Source organism: Arvicanthis niloticus, chromosome 15 (assembly GCF_011762505.2).
Source record: "Arvicanthis niloticus isolate mArvNil1 chromosome 15, mArvNil1.pat.X, whole genome shotgun sequence".
NCBI classification, from domain to species: Eukaryota; Metazoa; Chordata; class Mammalia; order Rodentia; family Muridae; genus Arvicanthis; species Arvicanthis niloticus.
Window position 1 is genome coordinate 23,227,965 of NC_047672.1, and position 20,202 is coordinate 23,248,166.

Below are 20,202 nucleotides of genomic sequence, written 5' to 3' on the forward strand. Positions count from 1 at the left end.
TTAAGAAAAAGCCCACAAATCTTTCTCAACCTCTGAATAATTCAGTAGTATTTATCAGGCAAAAACTGACCTCTACCCAAGACAGAGACCTCAACTCTACCACTCTAAGCAGCTCGGTTTGGTGCCCATTCTTTCACATTCTGAAATAAGAAATCTCCAAACCACCTTTCCCCAATCGTCTAAGATCAGTCACTTTGCTACACTTGTACAGAACAAGCTATTACTCCACAATGATTCAAGTAACTCTTGGTTTCTCAGGTTTCCTCCTTACAGCTCAGCAAAAGATAGCATCCTTGAGAGGTCTCTCTCACGACTAATCTGTCCTATAAGCCTGCTCCATAGGACTTTTCATTAGTCAGAAGATGCTTCTGCAGTCCACATACACACACACACACACACACACCCATCCATTAACTGAAAGAAATAGAAAAGTTTATCCTGTAAGCCTTTTCTTTCCCTAGAATATGAAATTATTCTACTTTCACTCTTTTTTTTTTCCTAGACCCAAGTCCCCACAAGATACCAATGTCTCTTCCTACCCCACCGTTCTGATAGTCATGGATATACAAATAATAAAACCAAATTCTCTACACTCTGTATAGGGCTCCATCTCTGACTGGTGGCTACATTTCTGCTGAGGTCTATGTTGTACTACACTAGGGGATGCTTCACTTACCATCAGAGAGCATCCATTGCCCTCTAGCTTTTGCGTGCATGTGCGTGTGATATTTCTACTCCTATCTAATTCATTTTTAACTAATACATTTGTGCGTGTGTGTGTGTGTATGATATTTCTACTCCTATCTAATTCATTTTTAATTAATACATTTATTTGTATATGTATGTTCGTGTGGTGCATTTACCATAGCATATATGTGGAGATCAGAGGAAAACTTTTGGGAGTCAGTTCTCTCATGTCTACATTTTTCTATCCATTGATTTTCATCTATTTAAACACTTTATTCCATATTTCCTCTTCCATACAAATGTATCATTCACTATACTACTCTACTAGGCACCAAAACACGAGCACTCTGGGTCCCAGTGGCCATCCTTATATATTGTCTTAAAAGCAGATATATACTGAGTCTCAATTATAAGCAAGGTAATCAAGTCTAGAAAAGAAATGACAAAGAAATGACATACTCAGAGATTATGGAGTATGAAGGTATTCAAGAACATACAGGCTGAGAGAAAATCTCCCTTCTCTCGCAGCCTAACAATTCTGTCTAAAAATATCCCACATGAGATGGTACTCACTGTGGGTTCAAAGCTCCCTGACAGATCTGGACAACTTCTGACCTGAAAATACTAAGTTCATAGCTACTAATATCAGTGTTCTGCTGTTTTGACACATGATACTTTTGAAACGTTAGTCACCACTAAAGAAGAGCTGCTTTCAGCATCAGCTACAATTATTTTCTGTATAGGCCTTGGAACAAGTAAAACCACTAACATAGAAATTTCCTCAATTATGTGAAGCCAAAAAGACAAAATATAACTTAAACATACCTCCTGTCTGCCATCTTTTCTCCTCCCCCCCCCCCCCCCACTTAGATACAGGAAAGTACAGATACTGATTTTTTTTTTAAAGGAAGAAATCTGTTTTTCACATAATCTAACAAAAGGAGTTGAAAAGAAATGGAATATAATTAAACTTCATTGTATTTAAAAGTTAAAAAAAAAAAAAAAAAAAAAAGGTTTCCTTATTCCCTATCACATCTGGGCTGACAAGCATGTTATTTAATTGCCCACAAATGAGCTTCTTTAAATAGAACCCATTAAAACCCCAATTTCAGCATCAGCCTGTGCATGGGGTGGGGGATGGGGTGATTCAAAATGAACTTTGAAATGACTAAAAAGCAAAACAAACTGCTTTATCAAAATTCCAACAAAGTCTGAAACAAAGAGAAGCTATGAAGGGGAATAAACTTCCTACCCTCAGCACTGGCAAAGCAACTGCTACGGGGAGGAAGCCTGAAGAGTCAGAGGCTCATCTGAGCTGACAGCAGGGTAAAGCATGCGCTTTCAGTTAGCCAGAGATACTCGGACCCCAAACCCAAGACACTCCTGAAACCATAATCTCCACCAAAGGAAAAAATACGTCTAGCCAAGTGTGGCTCATGCATAATTTATACCTGGCAGCTAACACATTCCCTTTGCCTATCCTGTCAGGGTCTCAAACTCAGTGTGCCTAAAATAGAATATAATACCTCTTCCTCAAACCAATTCTCCTTGGTGATTTTCTTCTTTCTGCATCACCAATTATACCAGTCTTGAAGCCACAAAATGACTTCTCATCTGCCTCGGCCAAATACCCAGTCAATCACCTTGCAATAACAACAGCTAGCATCTGCAGAGAGCTAAATTTAAGCACAGTATAAGGCAGCTGACCCACACCTCCTCATTCAGTCCTTGCAACTCACCTGCCAAACACATATAATTACCCCTCATGTGGGACGAGGAACTAGGCTCAGAGTTAAGTGGTTTAAGTGACTTGACAATGCCATGAAGCTGACAGGCATATAGGTTGAAGCCGGGAAGCCCCCATGCCTGCAGTGCTGTGCTCCTCCCAGTACCCAGCTTCATAGCTGCCGTTTGCTCTCCTTTCCTTATGCTGCCTCTATTTCAGGCCTTTAATAGCTTGGAGGCCAACTTCTAAAATGTACCCTGCACAGGAGGCTAGGCTAAACCTCTAAAATGATACCTTTCCACAATATCCTTCTCCCCTTGAGATATTTACTGCTGCTCAAACACAGGTATCACACGGGTAAACCTCCCACAAACTGGCTTTTCCGCAGTCCATTGAAAACATGTAGCTCTAGTCTCATTCTTGACCAGTCTCCACTAAGTCCTCAAATGACATCTTTTTAACATTTCCCTCATAAGGAGAAAAAAAAAAAAAAAAGATGTGTTGTTTCTGTTCTTTGTACCAAGATCTATTCTGAGAGAGGGGTACTATTACTGTCTACTACCTCCAGTTTATGGTTAGAGAATCTAACATGGACAGAAGTTACCACTACTGTCCAGTAAGTCTCCACTACCTGTGGTGGTTTAAATGAGAATGGCCCCTGTAGGCTCATATATTTGAATGGCTGGTTCCCAGTTTTTGGACTGTCTAAGAAGGATTAGAAAGTGCGGCCTTATTGGAGGAGTTGTATCACTGAGGGTGGGCTTTGAAGTTTCAAAAAGCCCATGTCATTGCCAGCCTCTCCTCACTACCCCCTCCCCCTCCTCTTTCAAACCAGATATAAGCTCTTGGCTACTTCTCTAGTGCTATGTGTGCTTAGGCTGCCTTGGTCATGGTGTCTCCTCACAGCACAGACCAGTAACTGAAACACTGCTGATAAACATGAGGTTCAATTCCATCCACATTGTCAGCTCTAGAGCCTTATCTTAACCATGCTACTGCAGGGGCCTCTGAGAAGTGATCCTTCTTTCTCAATAGCTTGGCAATTGTACCCAAATCCTCTGGCCACTCACACACAACAACAGTGCAATACGTTCTCACTGTCCCTATTTCTTCATCTGCATGGAGCTATTAATCTCACGCTATCAGGCTACTATGAGAATAATAAATGTATCATCAAATTATTAGGAAAATAAAACAATGTCATAAGTACCAAGAACTGAGAATTAGACCCAGCAATATTGATTGTTAGCTATTATCATTAAGGTCTTGACATAATTGAATGGCACTGAACAAACCCTCTTGACAACTTCATAACCATTGTTTAGAAAGGCCAAGTGTACATCTAGTCATGTTTGATGTTACAAGACATGGAGGAAAAAAAATCTCTAAGATTAATAAAAACCAATGAGCAAAGAGCCCAGAACCATGGCTACAATATCATTTGCTCTATAAACTTAACAAGGAACTTAATGTGACTGAGATTTTAAAAGTCTTCAGGAAAAGATGGCAGAAATTCTGACCAACTTGAGATGGTAGATAGTCTCTTGAGAAGGGAGACTTGGGTCCTAGGCAAGGGTCAGTAGTAGAACTAGTGTCAGAAGCCTGGAGCCAGAGGCATAAACTGAGAAGTGGGGGCCAAAAGGAAGCAGGATTAGCGTCATTAATTTCTGAGCCAAAAGGGTTAGTTGAAAAGTGGTGCCAAGGCTCCATGACCAAAACAGTGAGATAGACCAAAGGCAGAATAAGCTAGGACAAGGTCTCCAGTGATTACAGACAATGAGTTCCAGTCAGATCATCAAGGCTTCAGGGATGTCTTGATGGTTTGGGCCTTATTGTTCTGAAGTTAACACTGTATGTAACTTAAGGTTTATTTTATATTTATTATATGTATATTGTAAGTACCTGTACTATGTATATTCGGGGTACCCAGAGACCAGAAGAAGGTATTAGATCCTCCTGAAGAGACTATGTGGGTGCTGGAAAACAATCTCAGGTTCTCTGTAAGAGTTACTAGTACTCGGAACCACAAAGCCATCTCTTCAACCCCTACCTTAGACTTTTTCAAAATGTCTCATTACACATGGAAGGAGAAACAGAAAAGGGCTCAGATTTCCTTCAATCATCCGGCAGGTCTTTGTCTTCCTGCCCTAATGGCTATCTCTCATGTTATTCATTGCCCAGATACCGGCAGCGCTAAGCACTTAGTACCAAGTACTAAGTAGTTATTACATCAAGTTACTCAGAGCATTTGCTGAACACATGTCTAGAATACAGTAAGCTAGACTTTTGCAGTTATCAATCCTTCAATGACCCAATGAGATACTCTGCCCATTCTACAGTTGAAGAAGGCAAAGCTTCAAGAGCCCAAGGTCACACCACTTGGATGTCTCACTGCTATTTGACTCCAGTGACCACTTTCATACCACACTGCTTCCTTTCTTCTGCTACTCTTTAATCAGCAGGCTCTTTGCTACTAAAAGGCTAGAAAGGTAGGAAAGGCTATTGCAGGTAAACCGCTGACACGCTGAACTGGCAGCCTGGAACATAATCTTCCCCAGGGATCCCGAAAGGCTCAGTGAGAGCGGCTGGAGAGGAATGAGCAATACTTAAACTCTCTTTACTCTCAGCACACGGGGTCATTTCCTCCTCTTCAATTGCTCTCACAGAGCTGCGCTGAGAGCCATCCCTGCTGCTTCTGCCAACTACAGCAGCCCTCAGCAGCAAAATTATATAGGAGAAATCTTTAAAAAAATAAAAATGAATTTCTTCTTTGAAACTTGGGAGAAGGGAGAAAATAGATGGAACTCTCAAGAGAGAAGTCCATATATACTATAAACAATTTTTAAAAAGCCTACAAATAAATATGTGATGTCAAAAGATTAATAAAAGGAGGTAATAAAAATGGGACAGACAAATGAAAATTAAAGCAGACCTGCAGTGAGTACCTTCTACCTCTTCTATTTACATGAGGCGTCAAGAGAAGATACATGTCTAAGGAAATGCCATGGTCCCACAATCTCTCTCTTACATCTGAACAGCCATGAGGCTTGGGGTCACCTACAAAATATGCCATAAGTCTGGAGTCTGTAAGACACTAGCATGAAAGACAAAACAAAAGGACAGCCTAAAGTAACTAAAAAAAGATCAAAGACAGCCAGCCGAACTCGTTAGGTAAAGGCTGAAAAGTACTCACTTGATTAAGAGGCTAGGTAGGACTTTGTCAAAGGCATGCTCAATCAAATGATGGACCATAAACCAAGCTTCCCTAACCTGAGTCTAAAATGGCAGAAAAGGTCGAGAGGAAAACATTAAAATCTGGCATAAATGAAAAGATAGGGAGGGCAGGAAACAAGTGGAATTGTCACTTCAGAGAACACATGTTTAAGTTTGGAATGATTTTGATCAACAAGGAAAAAGCCAGAGCCTAAGGACACAAATGGAGGCGCAGATGGTGAGGGCTGGGTACAAAGGAGAGGTCCCTGGGCAGCAGGAAGGCTGCCTCATCCACTGAAGGGAAGAACACAAAAGTGTCTGTGTGTGAATAACTGGCCTGTGGTTTTTAATTTTCTCTTTAAATGAGAGCTAAGGCTGTTTGAGTATAGAGAAGGCAGAGGATTTAACAGAAATTCATGAATATTTCAGGTACGTTTGTGAGCAATGGAAGAGGAAGCTGACTATAGATGGAGTGCATTACTTGTTTGGAATTCGACAGCCTGGACGTGAGTTCAGAAGGGGTCAACAGAGTGGATACTCGATTTCTTAGTGTCCAACTTTCATTCTCCCCAATAAACTCAGTGTGTGCTGAGTCCTGTGTGCAGGGCCTTTGGGATAATGCCATGCAAGACAAAGGCTATATAGTATTATGATAGTATTGTGAAGACACAAGCAGAGCAAAGCATCACAATAGCAATAAGTGGTTTTGTGTGTGTGTGTGTGTATGCACGCATGAGCATCACCTGTGTAGGTGTACTCACCCGCGCAGGTGTACTCACCCGTGTAGGTGTTCTCACCTGTGTAGGTACTCACACAGGGCAGAGGCTGATGTTGAGTGTCTTCCTCTACCATTCTAAACTTTCTTTTCTGGAGACAGGGCCTCTCAGAAAACCTGGAACTCACAGATTTGACTAGGCTGGATACCAGTAAGTCGCAGGGTTTGTCCTGTCTCCACAACTCCAAAGATGGGGTTACAGGTGCACACTGCCATATCTTTTATGTGGGTGCTGGGGATCCCAAATCAGTTCCTCATGTTTCCATAGCAAGCACTTTAGCCACTGAGCCACCTCAACACAACAACAAGTGCTCTATAAAGGAAGAGTTCATAGCATACGGAGAAAATGCAGGAAGACTGTGTAATCTAGATTAAAGCGGGGAAGAGCTCTTTGAAAAGACAATACTTGAGGCTCAGAGAAACTTTAGTTGCCCAGAAAAGAATACCATATGCAAAGCCCTTCCAGGGATTCTGAAACATAATAATCATATCACTTGAGACGACTTGAAGGTCATATGCTAAAATGTAAGATACAGCAAGGTTACCAATGTATGCAGATAAGGCCAACTCCAAGCTCGACTGGAGTCGCAACAGCAACCTTCACTTGCAAAACAACAGCATGGCAATGGTATACAAACAGAAACAGTGAAAAAGCTGGGAAGCTAGTAATAATCCATACAAGAAGGGAGGGCAGTGTGGATGAAGATAGGGACAGTGGGGACAAACAAAAGAGATAGGACGTATTAGGAGACTAAAATCATTCAAATCTATGCACAGGACATGAGAAACATGGGTAAGGAGGAACAGAGGATGTCCAAATATCTAGGGAAATAAAATGGATAGCGAGTACATGTAGTAGCTGGAGCAGGCTGAGCAGGAGGATCTGTTTTTAGGATGCTGAGTAAGAGATACTTGTGAAGCATCCTAAGATAAGTACTTGTATTGGTTACTTTTCTATTGCTGTGATAAAACATCATGACCAACACATCTTATAGAAGGAAGAGTTAGTTTGGGCTAATGCTTCCAGAGATTGAGAGTCCACGATGGCAAAGCAAAGGCACAGTAGCAGAAGAAGGAAGCAGAGAGAGCAAACAATGAATGCTGTGAGCCTTTTAAACCCTTATTGGCACATTTCCTCCAGCTAGGCCACACCTCCCAAACAGCACCACCACCTGAGGAGCAAGTGTTCACATGCCACAAGACTATGGCACTCCAGACTATCTCCTTCAAGCCAACATAGCACTTGAACATACACTTAGGTCTGCAGCTCAGAAGAGGTCTTTATAAAGATGAACAAAACCCTGGGACCAGACAGAAGACAGTATGTACAACTCATGCAGGGGAGAGCATGACAACATGAGAAGAGAACCTCGGGCAAGGAAAGGGAAGGAAGGGGTCACAGAGGACAAGAAGGACACAGGCAAAGAGAGACAGAGGACAGGAGAAGAGGAAGTCTGGAAGACAGGAATAGGGAGGAAATGTTTCCAGCTGTGCTGGGGGGAGGACGCATGACACTACAAGGCCAGGTAAAAGTAAAAGAAGAAATTGAGTCAGAGCAAGTATAGAAGAAACATAAGTTCCAAGTGGTCACATACCTATAATCCCAGCACTTGGGAGACTGAGGCAGAAGATCCTAAGTTCACACGCAGCCTGGGCTACATAGCAAAACACCATCAAGTTAAGGATGAAGGAGAAAGAAAGGAAGGGGAAAGGAGGAGGAGAAGGAAAGAAAATGCATCTAAAATAAATGGAAAAGAAGAAGAAAGTTATCTCTCTTTACAGATGAGATAAGCTTTTATGCAGAACATCAGAACAGCTCCACAAAAACATATAGAAAAAAATGTTGGAACCATAAAACCACCTCATCAAAGCTAGACCGATAAAAGGATTAACAAAGTAAGCTGCATTTCCATGCACTGATTGAACAACACATAAAAGAAATTAAGAAATCAATCATACAGGAAGATCAAAAAGAATAAATATTTAGAAATAAATTTAGGTAAGATAAGAGATGTGTTCATTAAAAGTCACCAAACAAGAAGACATCTTGTGTTCATGGACTGGAAGACAACATTGTTAAAAATGGCCACAAAACAAAGCAATCTAACAATTCCATGTAATCCCTCTCAAAATCCCAATGGCACTTTTTGTAGAAATTGGAAAAAGCCACCTCAGAATTGGTAAGAAATTTCAAATAGCCTGAATGGCCAAAATAATCTAGAAAAAGAACAAAGTTGGAAGCATCTCACTTCCTACAACTTCTTGTATTATCAAATATAATTATTATCAAAATAATGTGGTTCTGACATACAGACAGGTACACAGGCTACTGAGACAGAACTGACAGCCTAGAAGTAAAGCGCCATCGTATAAGGTCAAAGTACCTTCAACAAAGCCCTGAGACCATACAGCAGAGAAAGAACCCCTTTCTATAAACAGTGCCAGCCCAGATACCCACATGCCAAACAGTGAGGCTGTACCTTTGTGTTATACCACATAAAAAATCAGACACAAAGGCTGCTTCAAACCCCATTCAGAGTGAGAGCTCTTCATGCTGGAGAACTGAAGGGCCCGTTAAAAAGTCTTAAGACTTTAGGGAGTATCAGAAGACCGCTGGAGACATAATGAAAAAGGAACACATAAGCTCTTTGGATCTACACCCAGCAGGGGCTAGAGAGCCCCAATGAGCCAGCATCTGCACTAGTATGGTTTAGAGGCCCTACAAACACAGCATGGGCTCCCCTGAGGGCCCAAGTTAGAAGGGAGGAAAGGTTTGTTAACATTCTTTCTTACCTTACATGTGCTAATCTGTGTGTACATAAGTTATAAGAATGTGGTACTTAGCTCTCAGGATACTTAGCAATGACAGAACTACACAGCTATGAACTATCAGACCGCACACTACAGTGTTAAATACATTCTGTGAGCAGTAAACTGAGAATGCTCATAAAAATATTAAGTATGGATCACTATTTTAATACGATTCCTAACTCTTCCCTGTTCAACCAAGCAATACTGAATAATACATCCGTATTTCTATATTGGTACATGTAAGAGATAGCACTTGGTCCGTTGAAAATTAATTCTTTTGGTTGTCATAAATTTTTATACAAATTTCTGCTCATTTACATCTTACCATAAAAAGGCAGATGGGAGATGTAGCCCTTTCTTCACCAACCATGTGTGAAGGCTGATATACCATGATTACACTGAACTTCTTACTCAAACACAAAGAGTGCTAATCTGTTATCTCCTTTAAATTAACCCAGTCTAATGAAACAGATGAAGATAGTCACAGGGGACGGAGAAAGCACAGCCAGTATGTATTCGGCAACCAGGGGATGGCAGATAGAGACCACAGTAAGAAAAACTGGAAAGTAATCCCAAGGAGATGCGTAAGTAAGTTACAACTTCAACTTACTGCTTGTCAGGACTTTATTCTGTCTAGAATGTGTCTTGAGTTCTTCAATTACAAATAAAGTGAGTAAAACTCGCTTTCTTTCCAACCTTACCAACGATATGCATTGGTGTGCCAGTGTTACAGATAGTGCTTCATATAGTCAAGTACACAGGGCAGGTTACAAGAAGCTTTTGCCTTTGTTTTTTATTGAATAACTGTGTTTAACCACTGTATTTTATAGAAAAGTGCAGCTGAACAAGATTTCAACGCTGGCCCTGTGGATGGAACCTTCTGTAGTGGGATGTGGATGTCAGGCTGTCAGTATTTACCAGTGCTTTCCATAGAGCCAGTGACCTCCCCATGTCAGCAAGCAGAGCCCAGCTGTAGTTTTCTTCCAATGACTTCGAAGCGTTTTAAAGAATGCAGTCATCTTCTCCTATAGATTTAATAGGCAGAAAAAGAAAACAAAGTTATCCAAGATAATCATGGAGCTTCCTACATGCATTCCTCTAAGGTTTCCCTCCCCTCCTTTTCCTTTGTTTTCTCTTTGCCACTCCTGCTCTGGTTCTTCTCATCCTTTCCTGTCTTCTGATCCACTCACCAATCTCTGCTTCCTTCTTTTCCATGTATTTCTACCTTGACTCTCCTTCTTCCATACCCACCCACCTTTCCCTATCCATATGAGACGGAAGGAGGAGGGCAGAAAAGGGGGAATAAATCTACAGGCTTCCCCTGATGTCTGTCTTCTTACTGTTGCACTATACCATTGTTGAGTATTTATCTATTACATATGAGGGACCGAAATACCAGCAACAGCTTATTCAAAAACAGAAGAAAACACCAGGTCTTCCATATGAAAACCAGTGGAGAACATGCTTTTTAAAAAGCAATGCACATGGCTCAGTTTAAAAAAAAAAAAAAAAAAAAAAAAAAAAAAGCTCAATTTACTAATCAAAGGCAAGCAAATTACAAAGAACTTTTATTATTCAAATATAAAATTAAGTCTTAAATTATCATATGTACTGATGACAAAATACAAGACAGATACTCATACCTACTCCTATAAAGAAGGTAAACTAGTTCTTCATGAAAAACTAAGATGGCGTAATGTTTCTTGTGGTTTTGCACCATTTGATGTATTTGTATTTATTAATATGTTACTTAGCTTATCTCGCTAAAGTAAGCTTTATGAGTGCAGGGCTGTGGTCACTGTTATTATGTGCCAGATCTTACCAGACATCAGGTAAGATCTGGCACATAATAGCTATCCCAAAACATCTATTAAGTGGGAGAAACATGTAGCAATTCAAGTTTTTTTAATTGAGAATTTTCATAGACATAGAAAAAAAAAAGAAAACAAAATACAATGTTAAGTAAATTAGCAGAGTAAAAGGCATTGTAACTAGTGTTATTCCAATTATGTTCAAGAGGACTACCAATCAAAATACCAATAAACTAAAGCAGAACTTTTACATAATATCCTCTAAGTTGTAAACTGGTAAACGACATCTTAAAATTGCAATATATACACAATGCTAAGTTTTCTAAAATAAATATAATTATCTAAACAGATAAAAATTATTTCTCTCCTTAACTTCCCTGGTTAAAATCCCTCTCCTAGGAAGAAATGGCCATACTGTAGACATCAATGAAGCCATCCAGGCTAGTAAAAACAAAACCCAAAGGTCCATGTAATTATTGACCTCTCTCCATCTGACCCTAATCACTCATTCATTCAAGAGGTCTTTAATAGACAGCACCTACTCTGTGTTAAGGGCTAGGGCAGGGAAGAGTAAATCCCACTCTCAAATGCTCATAAATCTTAACTCCCTAATTGAAATGCAAATATACAAATAAAATTGTAACACCATAAGACACATGTTGGGGAATGAGAACAGGATCTACCTTGAGTCCAGAAAAATGGGCCTAGCTGGGAGCCAGACAGAGTCCTGCAGATTAGGAGAGGTCACAGAGTATACTGGGTATACACTATGGCCCGAACACCTGTTTCCAAAGCCTAAAATGTGGCTTCCCTAATTCCCACTGAAACAGTATTAGAATGTAGAAATAAGGGGCTCCCAAAGATGTTGTCCTCATGAATGGGATTAGCACCCCTCTAAGAAAAGACACCAGCAAGATGGCCTCACATCCCTTCCATTCCAAACCATCTGAAGACGTAGCAACGAGACAGCCATTTGCAAACTAGGAAGAGTGTACAATATCCAGTGCCAACCATCTTGGATTCATACTTCCAGTTTGCACATTGTGAGAAATAACTTTTTGTAATTTAAGCCATCCCAGTTATAACTACTTGAAGTAAGAAGTATACAAAGGGTGTGGGTGTGTATGTATGAGTGTGTGTGTTCTGAAAAACACAGGTAGACAGTGGATTGAAGAAGTAATTTCTCTTCTCACCCATTACTAAGACTAAGAATCTTATAAGAAAAGACATACTAAGAAGGAAAAAACATACTTTTTGAAATGAGTTTTCATGACACAGAACCTTCAGAAATAAATCCCTGTGAGTGTGTATATGTGTGTGTGTGGTCAGTTTGATGAGGACCAGAAGTTCCACAGAAACATGACTGAACAGGTGCAGTGACTTAAAGACCAGGAAGATCTGTTTGTTCGGGTTCTTCTGTGTCCTTTCGTCTTAAGAATAAAAGTACTGTTTCCTGCATGCATAAGACAGGTAGGTACCTCTAACATGAGAGTCTCATACAGGAAGTCTGCCTCAGATTAGAACAACAACTTCCTGCTTCTACTGGTTCAAACTGCCACTGTACTACTTGAGGATGACCGTGCCCTAAACACCATCAATAGACTATGTACAGGATAGCTTCTACAACAGTGGTTCTCAGCCCTTGGTGTCCTCATTAAACCTTATTTAAATTGCACGAAGTGTGTTGTAAATGTATATTCTTGGTCATTATCTCCCTTCCCCCAAAGCCTACTTTGTTCCTGAACTGAGTAGTCATATCATTTTTAGTTAGCAGTTACTACCATAATTGTGATGGAGGTTGCAAACACACCAGACATTTAAAAACAGTAGTTTAGAGATGAACGATGGGGTCAGGGGAAGGGGGAGACTTGAAAAGGCTTTGAATCCACACTAAGGGCTTTGGATATTATGTTGAAGACAATGAAAACAATTTTGAGTTTGGTTTTTTTTTTTTTTTTTTTTTTTTTTTTTTTTTTTTTTTTTGCAACAGATGAATGACATAATAAGATTTGAGGTGCAGAATATAAAACAGACTGCCACAACCTGAAAGTAAAGCTAAAGGGAGCCATTAGAGGTGGCTGCCATAAATTCTAGACAAGAGTCAACAAAAGATTTGGAGGTCTTTATAAAATAGAACTGGGCAGTGCTTGGTGACCAACTGATTGCAAAAGGTGAAGGATGAGGAAACAAGCCATGTTTTGTGCTTGGGCAACGGACCCTTAGGCTTTCAAGGCTTTGGATTTTATTGTAGGTTTGTGGGGAAATACAGTGCACAGTTAAGGAGACCCTAGACTGTTATACCGGCGGGGCACACTCAAACGGTGCCCAACAGATGCCTGGACTTAGCCTTTTGGAAACAGGAGAAATTGAACTCAAGGTATAGAACTGAGATTTCATGCCTGTGAAGGTAACGTACGAGGGTTGTTAATATCACCCAAGTGGAGAGCAGCATGGGAAGAATATCGGTAAGTCGATGACACTCTGAAAGGACTTTAAAAAAGTCTTTAAAGGCTTTAAAAAGCCACGCCCACCCTGTGCAAGTCTCTTTTTTGTCTTAAATGATTCCTATATTATTAAAAGACGAGGGAAATACGCAGCCAGCCTAGTGTGCAAAGAAGACTGGTCCAGATGCCTAATAAAATCTTAGCTTTGTCACAGAGGGTGAGACCCTGGATAAGTCAATTAATTTTTTTCACTAGAGAAATAAGGAAACACCATCAATTTATGCAATGAAGAGGTTGTGAATAAAATCTGTGCATTTGTCTTCACAATATGTACTAAAACAGTGTATAGTCCATTCTCAGTAGCCAGAATTTTCATTCTCATTAATGTCAGCTAAAAATCTCAATTTTATGTCTAAATTACGGTATTTGCCTTCCAAGTGGGCTCTCCCAAAACCCATAAACTCCCAAATTCTAACTTCTGACCCTCTCCTGACATGGAAAGAAGGGGTTTTTGTTTTGTTTTGTTTTTTCACTAAAGGAGAGCTCCGTGGGGGCAAGTTCTAGCCATCCACATCTGCAGAACCTAATAAATAGAATGAATGAACCGACCCACCCTCTATGGTTCAAATATTACTGGCCCCGTTTTTGTTCCGGGATACCCCACAGCCCAAGGTGGGAAGTAACTAAGGGGGTTCACAGGTTAGGGACTGCTCTGGGACTCGAACCAGCACATCTGACTCGCAGGGACCACGGGCGTGCGCGCCACGCCGGCCCGGCCCAATCTCCCTTCCTCCCGCCTCGCCGCAGTCAGCAACCCTATGGCCGATCCCGAGACGCCAGGCGGGTTCCCAGGACGCCCTGCTCAGCACAGCAACCCGCGGCTGCCACCCACACCCTGACCACACACACCCAGCGGGCCTCGCTCGCTCCCCGAACTCACCGCTGCCCGCCGCTCAGCGCCCGGCCTTTCCTGTGTGCTCTCGCAAACCTTTCCCTCTCTTTTAAGGGAAACCGCTCCCGCTGCCCTCGGGTTCCGGCACGGAGCTGCGCGAGCCAGGCTAGGGGAGCCCGCCCGTGACCTAGGGGTGGGTTCGCAGTAGCCACCGCCCTCCTTTCTCTTTCTCTCACTTTACTCGTTCATTCAATCTTTCATCCATCCATCTCTCGCCAGCCAATCGTTTCCGGAAAGCGACTCCTTTCCGCCCTCCTTTCCCTTTTTCTCACTTTACTCGTTCATTCAATCTTTCATCCATCCATCTCTCGCAAGCCAATCGTTTCTGGAAAGTTCACAATATATAATAAGGACAGTTTTACGATTTGGAACTAAATCAGAAAGTAATTAAACGAGTAAGGCAATTTTTGATAGCGGAAAATGAAACAAAACCCGGGGATAGGGCGTGTGGTGAGGGGCACTGTGTTAAATTAGCCAGCGGAAGTTTGAACTCCAGGGAGCAGGAAGAAGAGGATCAGGTCAGGATGCACAAAGAGCAGGGTTGGGGTGGAGGTGGGGGAATCAGGCACAAAATCACAGAACCTTTAGACCTCTGTGCTATGAGAGCTATGGAAAGAGGAAGCCATAGAGCAGGAGAGGCCACAGAGGTATTGAACACCGAAAAAAATGTATCTTGTTAAAATATAAAGATTGCTGGGCTGAGGATGAAGCGTGGGTGCAGGGAAGCTTCTTGCTTTCCCCCTATTTGCCAAAGACCAAGGCAGTAACAAAGACTGTTTTTCTTGCCACCTTCCACTGCCAGGGAGATGTCAACAAAACAAAACAGATTTTGCTGCAAAGAGGACTCGTGAAAGTCTGCCTTGAGGGCACGACGGGGCCATTGCTGTATTGAAATGGAAACAGTATTTCAGTGGGAACATCTTCAAATGGAAGCTCGCCTGAGATGTCACAAGATCGGACCCATTAACATTTGATCACCTAGGAGCCCACCTCTTCCACACGATATACAAGCAATTAAAGGTTACTGGGCCAGAGGGGCTGAGAAGGGAGACAAGACCTTCTTCACTGGTGTTGCCACCTGTGAGTTGCTCATGTTCCTGTAGATACTTCCTCACTCATGCTGCCATACGGAACCCCAATCAAATTCATTGATTCACAAATCTAGACTTTAGTGGAATCATTTCTTTGGGATCTGCCCCTGCCACACTATCTGGAGAGAATAGACATTTATTTGCTACTGTCTCCCTAGGGAAAATGAACAGGAAATAAAAATTATTCTGAGCCGAGTATGAATGGCCGTGGTTTTGGAACACTTCAAGTTGCCCTGAATGACACGTTCCACCATGGAAGAGGTTAGTTGAATATTTATGAATCAGAGAATAAAAAACAGTCATGAATCAATTTAATGTCAAATAGGAAGGTTACAGCAAAGCAGAAAAATCTCTTCCGTAGGGTTCAGATGCCATTGTGATGGATAGCCTTCTTAGATTTGGGTTGGTGGAAGTTTACAGTTATTCCTAAAGTTTTACCCAGTAGTCAGAAAGATGGGTTAAGTAGAGAACTTGGTGGTAAATGGCTATTACAGGTAAAGAGGGGAGAAATTTGGCTATCCATCTGTGACATTCCATCTCTTCACTCTCATGAAGTTCTAATCAGTCTACTGATCTGCAGACTCTTGAACAGCAATACATCTTTTTTCCCCCACAGAACTTTAGTCCACAGACAACAAAGACTAACCACTGAGAACAGCTTTAGGTCCACATCAGCATTAGTGTGATTTATTTATCGAGCTTATCTTTATCTGTCACGCATGTAACTCCCCCTACCCTACATTGCTGTCAGTATCTAATCAAAATCCTTTACCCCTCATTTTTGTCCCCTCCTTAAATGCTATTGTTTTTTGTTACAAGGGCTATTTAAGCCAGAGTTCTAAGTCACTACTTTGAGCTTTCTCCTGATGTTCACATGTTAACAATTATGCTTGTTTTCTCACTTTAATCTTTCTTTCTCTCTCTCTCTTTCTTTCTTTCCTTTCTTCCTTCCTTCCTTTTTTTGGGGGGAAGTGGGGAGGTCTTCCTCAACTCTTCCTCAAGGACAGAGAAATTAAGTTCCTTCCCCTCAGGAAAAAACATTTTTGGACATGCCACTCAGTAGAACGGGATTCTCTAAGCAGAATTTTTGGGTTTGGTTTATATTTTACAGGTATCTCCAGTACAATCCAGTACACTCAAGAGAGCTACAAGAACACAATGCTGATGCCAACCTTCAGACAGTTTAAATTCAGCAGCCCTCATGATGGAGGGGGATCAAGCCAAGCAACACAACTTTCTTCTCTTCCTCCTTCCATCATTCTGTCACTCAGCATCTTCTGACAGGAGTGTGATGAGCCTCATGGAAAGGTCTGAGGCTGGCTTCATGTTTAGTGCCCTCCAAGGTGCTCACCCCCACAGGGCTTGCAATTTACTCTTCCAAGTCCCATTTCATTTGTTTATAACTGAGACTCCAGACGAATGCTTGAAGGACAACGAAAACATTCAATGAGGTTAAGTACAGTAAGCCATACTCTGTGTCCTACTTTTCACTGGGTCAGTGTGAACTTCCCACCACTCTTCCTGGGATGATGTGAACTCCCCCCCCCCCCGGGATCATATGAACTTCCCACCACTCTCACTGGGATGATGTGAACTTCCCACCACTCTCCCTGGAATCATATGAACTCCTCACCACTCTCACTGGGATGATATGAACTTCCCACCACTCTCCCTGAGATCATATGAACTCCCCACCACTCTCACTGGGATGATGTGAACTCCCCACCACTCTCCCTGGGACAGAATGACAGGGTGAACTTCCCACCACTCTTACTGGGACAGTGTGAACTTCCCACCACTCTCTCCATTTGTAGATTAGAAGATGGGAGAACACCATGCTCAGAAACAGTCCCTTAGAGTTCTAAAATAGTCTACTAATGAGGGAGTCAGTGAATTACTTTCAGAGTTTCTTTTCCAACTGTCTAAACTGTTTATTTGTGGAAATGGGTTTGTGCAAATGCTTGACTAGAAGCTCGGAACCCTCTGAGACCTGTGAGTGGCTCAAGGAGAAGGCAAAGCATATGCTTTAGGTTTGGGGTGGGGAGAGTCCCAAAAATCAGACCAGTGAACTTTGATCAGAAAACAATACTTTTTGAAAGCCTTAAAAATAATTACATATGCATATGGTGTGTGTGTGTGTGTGTGTGTGTGTGTGTGTGTGTGTGTATCTGTCCCTTAGGGCTTATGCCTTGTTTTCCATCTTATATGTAAAGGAAGGACTACACTCATTGTTGGGCTTAGGACCTCTCAAGACTGGAATCAAATATTGATGCCACATGTGAGTGTTAACTTGACCACATAGAATGTTTTAATACTCTCAAGTTTGCCTGTGGTTCTCTCCAAGAATCAGAAGATTTTAATCCTGCAGACCCATTTTAGATCTCTGGTTTCCAAAACTGTAAGATAATACGTTGTATGTTTTAAAGTACTGAGTACATGGCAATTTGTTAAGCAGTCACAATTAGCATGCATTGTCTTGGATTATGCTTCCTAGAGAATCCAAGCTGTGCTGGGCTGATATTGCACTGTCTACAGATTTGTTTTAAAGTTAATTTTTTGTGTTTGTTTTTTGTTCGAGTAAGGTCATTTGTGGACTCCTGCACCCATTCCCACTGCAAAACTTTAGTGTCTCCATGCCTCTTCTCTACCTATCTCTTATGGATTGACTGTCCTTTGCAAACTCATCATGTTCAAGTTCAATTGCCATGTCACCATCAGGTTGGAAAGGTGAGAAGAGACAATACCTTTAATGAGGTGCTTAGAATGAGAACTCTGTCCTCACCTCATGGCTTTATCATGGGGCAGGTTCCTGCTGGTCAGGTGTGATTTATACCTGATTTTACTTTTCCTGAGTATTTGCTTATCCTACTACACAAAGACTTTTACCAGCTGGACGTCCCAGCTTCCAGAACCATTGCCTGAATATTTTTTTGCTTATTATTTATAGATGTAGTATTCTGTCAAGCCACAGAAAATAAACTTAAGATATTGCCAGGATATGTACTAAAGGAAATTCTAGGAATGACAGTCTGCAGCCCAACTAACCCAACCATGGGCAGCTGTGAGTGGGAAGCCCAAGAATTGAGTATTACTCAGTCCCACAAGGCTGGCGGTTTCAGCTGGTCTTCTGTATAAGCAGGAATCCTGTGACAGTAGAGACTTGCCTCTGCCGTGGATGATGTGCACAGCCAGAAATAAGGGCTTGGCTTATACGTTTCCTTTCCTGTGTTCTTTGGTTAGTATGACTAATCACTGAAGAGGTCTTGAAGAACAAGAAAGTAATCCCTGCAGGCTACTGGAATTTGCCCCGACCTTTAGCACTTGCCTGGAATCTTTGGAGAGAAACATTTAGTGTTTAGTCAAAGATAGGGACTAGAATCTCTTCTTATAACTAGCACATATTTAGTACTTTTTTATAGAGTGGAAATAAGCTACACATTGAAAGTGTGGGCTTTCTTATCTATAAAAATCAATTGATGTTCTCTTGAAGACACTGAAGAGCTATGACATTGGATATTGGTGACATCCAGTAGATTCCAGAATCAGAAGAGTCTTCCATCTGTCTCAGTATTTGTGGGTTCCCCCCCCCAAAATGATCCCACACTGTTATTTTATTTTAAAGTAGCTGTAGAGAGATGGAAGGTGGAAAGAAAGAGAAGTTCAGTCTGACCTTAGGCAAGAGCATGTTTATTCATGGTGAGGGGTTATCTCTGGAAGATGGAATGTGGCCAATGTGTTGTCTACAAGGGAAGCTGGGAGTGTAGTATTTTTAGCAGGACCATGATCACAGACTATCTTGAAATCCAGTAGCTTCCAGGTACTGGACGCTGTACCAGGACCAACACTGAGATAACATTCAATAGGTTTAGAAGATATTGGACAGAAATGACCTCTGTCTAAGTAGGATGGGAAGAAACAAGGGTGGCACAGTCACCCTGCCTGCCAAGTCCACCTGGGGCACAGCCAGCAGGGGTGAGCAGAATGCTATCCCCTGAGCTCCACTGTCAGACCCAAGGCTCTGCCTGCCTTTAGGAGGAGTGCTGTCAGCATCAGGAACACCCAGCCAACACCAGGAACAACCACATGGTTAAAGGCCAGTATAAAAACACAGTCAACAAGAGCCCGGGTAATATAGCACCACCAGAGTGTAGCTATCCCACAACAGCAAGCCCTGGATATCCTAACACAGCCAAAGCACAAGAAGATGATTTTAAATCCAATCTTGTAAAGACGATAGAGGCATTTAAAGAGGAAATGAAAACATCCCTTAAGGAAATACAAGAAAATACAATCAAACAGATGAAGGAAATGAATAAAACTGTTCAAACCTGAAACTAGAAATAGAAGCAATAAAGAAAATGCAAACTGAGGGAATCCTGGAGATGGAAAACCTAGGGAAGAGAACAGGAACTAGAGACAGAACCATCACTAACAGAATATAAGAGATGGAAGAGAGAATCTCAAGCGTAGAAGATATGATACAAGAAATTAATACACCAGTCAAAAAATGTTAAATTTAAAAAGTTCCTGACACAAAACATCCAAGAAATCTGGGACACTGTGAAAAGACCACCTAAGAATAATAGGAATAGAAGAAAAGTCCTAGATCCAAGGACCAGAAAATATTCTCAACAAAGTCATAGAAGAAAAGTTCTCCAAACTAAAGAAAGAGATGCTTGTAGACATATGAGA

General features: G+C 41.5%; 1 protein-coding gene and 1 long non-coding RNA gene across 3 annotated transcripts in view; one reads left to right on the top strand and one right to left on the bottom strand.

Moving 5' to 3' along the window:
• Agk (acylglycerol kinase) overlaps positions 1–14,534 on the bottom strand; it is a 73,161-nt gene extending 58,627 nt beyond the window's left edge. Inside the window, exons 1-2 of one of the 2 annotated variants that reach the window (XM_076913495.1) lie at positions 14,408–14,534; positions 10,131–10,237 (exon numbers count right to left, since the gene is read on the bottom strand). In XM_076913495.1, coding sequence (XP_076769610.1) covers positions 10,131–10,163 — 33 coding nt within the window. In that variant the 5' untranslated portion in view covers positions 10,164–10,237; positions 14,408–14,534. The remainder of the gene's footprint in view (positions 1–10,130; positions 10,238–14,407) is intronic. The other variant, XM_034519737.2, reaches the window with a different exon arrangement.
• Positions 14,507–18,051, top strand: LOC143434526 (uncharacterized). Its single transcript, XR_013104057.1, has 3 exons — positions 14,507–14,552; positions 15,222–15,771; positions 16,622–18,051. It is a non-coding gene; the product is annotated as an uncharacterized LOC143434526 (long non-coding RNA).
• Positions 18,052–20,202: the final 2,151 nt, after the last annotated feature.